Source organism: Mus pahari, chromosome 22 (assembly GCF_900095145.1).
Source record: "Mus pahari chromosome 22, PAHARI_EIJ_v1.1, whole genome shotgun sequence".
Taxonomy (NCBI): domain Eukaryota; kingdom Metazoa; phylum Chordata; class Mammalia; order Rodentia; family Muridae; genus Mus; species Mus pahari.
Genome location: NC_034611.1, coordinates 39,499,605 through 39,503,878, shown reverse-complemented (window position 1 = coordinate 39,503,878; position 4,274 = coordinate 39,499,605). Strand labels below are relative to the sequence as shown.

At 47.6% G+C, this 4,274-nt stretch overlaps 1 protein-coding gene across 3 annotated transcripts in view; it reads left to right on the top strand.

The window, feature by feature from the left end:
- Ankrd6 (ankyrin repeat domain 6) overlaps positions 1-4,274 on the top strand; it is a 143,690-nt gene that overhangs the window by 84,129 nt on the left and 55,287 nt on the right. For all 3 annotated transcript variants that reach the window (XM_029533421.1, XM_021222247.2, XM_029533420.1), the window contains exon 2: positions 2,086-2,354. In XM_029533421.1, coding sequence (XP_029389281.1) covers positions 2,235-2,354 — 120 coding nt within the window. In that variant the 5' untranslated portion in view covers positions 2,086-2,234. The remainder of the gene's footprint in view (positions 1-2,085; positions 2,355-4,274) is intronic.

Sequence of the window (4,274 nt, the reverse complement as noted above, 5' to 3'; positions counted from 1 at the left end):
AAGAAGAAGAAGAAGAAGAAGAAGAAGAAGAAGAAGAAGAAGAAGAAGAAGAAGAAGAAGAAGAAGAAGAAGAAGAAGAAGAAGAAGAAGAAGGAAGAAACTGGTCTGAAGCAGGCCGCCTTTGACTCGGATACCCTTTGCAAGAAGGGCTCTGGAAGGGAAAGGGTACAGATAAAGCCAAGTGCATAGAGATAGCAACTGGTTAGATAGAGGGAGGCACTTACCATTGGGAACTGGTGGCTACTGCTGTACATCTTTCTGCTTTTGGCACAGAGTGGTTTTGCAATGTTTGAGTTGATGGAGCAACGGATCAATGTAGTTTGTGTAAATGAGATGCAGGCCCCCTGCATAGGAAGGAGCAGTCCACCCTGTGTTCATAAAGATAAGACTCCTCTGTGTGTGTGTGTGTGTGTGTGTGTGTGTACACTTAAGTGTTGTTTGTGTGCTTCTGCGTGGCGGAGGCAGACAGGGAGGAGATGTACTCTGCGTGGCTTTGGGCCTTCCAAAGGCGTTTCTAGCTGTTTCCCTCACTGCTTAGAGTGCACTCTGTTCTTTCTTTGGTCTGGGAATATAACTTCACGGTGGCACACTTACCTGGCATGTGAAAGGCCCTGGGCTCGATTTCCAGCCCAGGAAGGGAAATGCACATCTCAGGGCTGACGGGCTGGGGCACGGTGCTTCCGGTGGCCTGGTGAGCAAGAGCAGACTGACCTCGCCAGAGTCCCTTTCTCCCTTTCCTTATTATCTTTGCCCGTATTTGGGGCGACAAATGGCGAACAACAGTGAAAAGTGACGATAGAGATTGGGGGTAGGTAAGAATTACCTTTCTAACTTACAGTGTTTACATCTGGCTAGGTTTCTCTCTTATAATGAAATGTTCGGACTCCGTTCTGTATATGAGACTCTACCTAAGGCTGAATGATTATCAAGTTTCTGGAAGCAACTGTGAAAGATGCCAGTATGTTCTTGGTCATCAAAACATGATCTAATTTGAAGATCTCTCTCTCTCTCTCTCTCTCTCTCTCTCTCTCTCTCTCTCTGTGTGTGTGTGTGTGTGTGTACATACAATATGGTGTCCATGTAGACGTCAGAGGCCAGCTTGCTGGAATCTGTTCTCTCCTTCCATCATGTGGGTATAGGAACTGAGTTCTGGTTCTCAGACTTTGCAGCAAGTCCCTATACCTGAGCCATGTCCCTGGCCACTACAAACGCGTTTTAAACACAAAGACTCCCTCCTCCTCCTCCTGCCTAAGAGCTGAAATCAGTATCCCTGACTTGGTTTGTTCTAAAGATCTTACCAGGACTGCTTGAGCAGCGTCTAGAGTTGTACTAAGGCTCTGCCTTAAGTGGTGGCCGTCTATTTCCTCCTGTTAAGCACAGGGGTGGGGGATGTTTGTGGAGGGGGGGGGTTGTTCCTAAACTGGCGGTGCTAGCGCTGCCTGCACGGAGTGAGGCAACAGCTTCTTCATGTGGGGAGTGTCTCTCCAGTTCAGAGCTGGGGTTGACCATGGGCTGTGCTCCGTTCTGTCTGTTCCAGAATGCAGGAGACATTGCAGAAAGTAAAAGATGAAGGAAATCATGTTTGCTGGGGGTAGGAATGGGGATAGGGATATGTCCTCAGAGAGACACCCTGCCCATCAGGGTCTCTGAGTGCATGTTGGCCATAGTGGATTCATAGGAACCTGGCCCTTCAAGACTAAAGTCTGATGATACACAGTACATGTTGTTATGTATATAACCAGGAGGTATCCAGGGACTTATATCAGAGCCCCTCTTTTAAAAAAATAATTAAAATATAATCGTGTCATTCTCCGACCTTTCCTCCCTCCACCCTGTGTTACATCAAGGCCCCTTTACCCAGGGTAGAAACGCGGCTTCTCAGTTCTGCCCGTCTCGTGGAGAATGGTCCTGAGGAGGGAGGAAGTGTAGAGTTGGCACACCCTGCTGCTGCCTTCACTTTGAAATGCTGTGGAAGTCCCTGTGCCGTGCAGCAGAGGGACACCATGAGGTCGGCAGTGGTGTGGTCTGTCTGTCCTCTTGTGCTGAGTGGCGCTGATGGCCGCTTTGTTTTGTTGACCCCCCTAGGACCTGAAGATGGAGTAGTGAGAAAGGCATCCCCAGGATTCAGAGCTCCTTTCACTGTGGACTCCAGCCCCAGCCAGAGGCTGCATGTGGAGCTGAAGAAACTGACCCACCGCTTGCTTTCCTTGAGAGCCCCCTTTCTCTCCTAATTCATGAGCCAGCAGGATGCGGTCGCCGCGCTTTCAGAACGCCTGCTCATAGCTTCGTACAAAGGCCAAACAGAGAATGTGGTTCAGCTCATCAACAAGGGTGCCAAGGTAGCGGTTACCAAGGTAACACGGAAAAAAACGCCATAGCTGTTCTCTGCGAATAGCTTACCTCTTGTTGCCTGCAGAACTGTTGTTTGGTTCATAGTTTTAAAAGAACTGGCTTTTGGTAAAGGGATGAAGGCTTGGGAGGGGACACGAAGCACTGAAAATGTTTTCTTTGTCATCTTTCAAATGGAGAGTTTGTAATTTGCGTTTGACAGTCTTAAAAAAAAAATCACTTTTGACTTTTCCCACCCACTTCTGTAGCCAGTGGACAATATGTCTCTTTGGAGAAGTTCCTCCTCAGAGACTCACTGGACAGTGAGCTGGGGGTGGAGGGTGGGAGTCATATTAGACAGACCTCCTAGCAAGGTGGACCAGCCTTTGGTCAGAAAGCCCCCACTGTGGTCTCACTATCCGATCTGACAGCTTGGACCAGATGCCTGTCATTACTACTGTGGGGCTTTGTAAGACATTACTCATCCCTTATCAACCGACAATACAATGGCAGGTCAGGGAACAGTTGATTGAAGGCAGTTTTAAACCCCAAGAAAGGTAGGTCCTGGCCAGGTGTATTTGTGCCAGCATTCGGGAGATCTTAAGTTTGAAGACGCCCTGGACTACTTAGATAGTCTCAGAAATAAGCAAAAACTAAAGTAAGTCAGGCCCTTCGTTGTTGAAGTAATGCTGATCCAAATGTATCCAGCTTCCGGTACTGCCGTGAGTGAAGCCCCCTGGAGAATGGTCTCTTCTCATCCTGAAGACATTTCTGTCCAGGTGGAATTGTACCTTACATCCTTGGTGCCCTGGTCCAACGCTCTCTCGCCTTCCGCTCCAGAGAGAGCCTCACAGATGGAGATATGCTCTCATTTCTTCACATGGCATCATCTGATGTTAATATCTGATGTTCTGGGCCAGATGTTGGTCAGCCATCAGTCCCAGTCCCTCCGCACTGTATACTGGTCTTGGGAGAGAAAATCTTGTTGGTTGCCCATGGAACCCCGGAGATCTACAAGTGTAGCCTGAGGCTAGCATAAGGACCCTGAACTGCCGCCTCCCGTAGCCAGCCCAGGGGGTGCTACCCATCAAAGGTAGCAGGTAAACCAGGTTTGGAATTGACTCTGCCGTGTTTGCAAATTCTGTGACTAGCTTAAATTTTCTAAGCCTCAGTTAACCTATCTGTGACACAAGAATAATATCAACCTTTCAGGGCTGTTATAATAACAATAACTTAGTTGAAACCACATAGGCTGCTATTTCATATTATTTTTTTAAATAGGCCTCACTCACTGCTTTTTGTTTTTTAATCCACAGCTTTTTTGTGGTATATTTTCCGTGTCCCAAGATTAATCTAATCAGAAATTTCCAGAATGCTTACACTATTGTGCAGCTGTTTCTGCTGCTTGAATTAAGCTGCCCCTCTCCTCAGCCGTCTCAGTCACTCCTGCATTTGAGTTCCTGCCCCTTGAGTAACAGTGAGAAGTTTGTCCTCAGCAAGCTAGAGGAAGAATTCACCAGGACCCATCCGTGTTTGTGCCCTCATGTTGGACTTCCTTGGGGAAGATGCATTTCTGATGTGGCTGCCTGCGCAGACCAATGCTCCTAACTTTAGAAGGCGTCAGTCATCCAGTAAAAGGCTACCCATCTCCCTAACCTCACCCCAGTTCTCAGTGATTGTCGACCCCCGGTTTGTTTATGAGTTTTCCTTTTTTTTAGATATTACAAAGAAATGGAATTATGGGTGACCGGGTTAATTTTATGCCAACTTGACACAAGCTAGAGTCATCGGAGGAGGGAGGCTTTATTGGGAAAATGCTTCCTTAAGATGGGCTGTGGGTAAGAAAATGTAGGGCATTTTCTTAATTAGTCATTGATGTGGGAGGACTCAGCCCATTGTAAGTGGGGCCATCCCTGGGCTGGTGATCTTGGGTTCCTTTTTTCTTT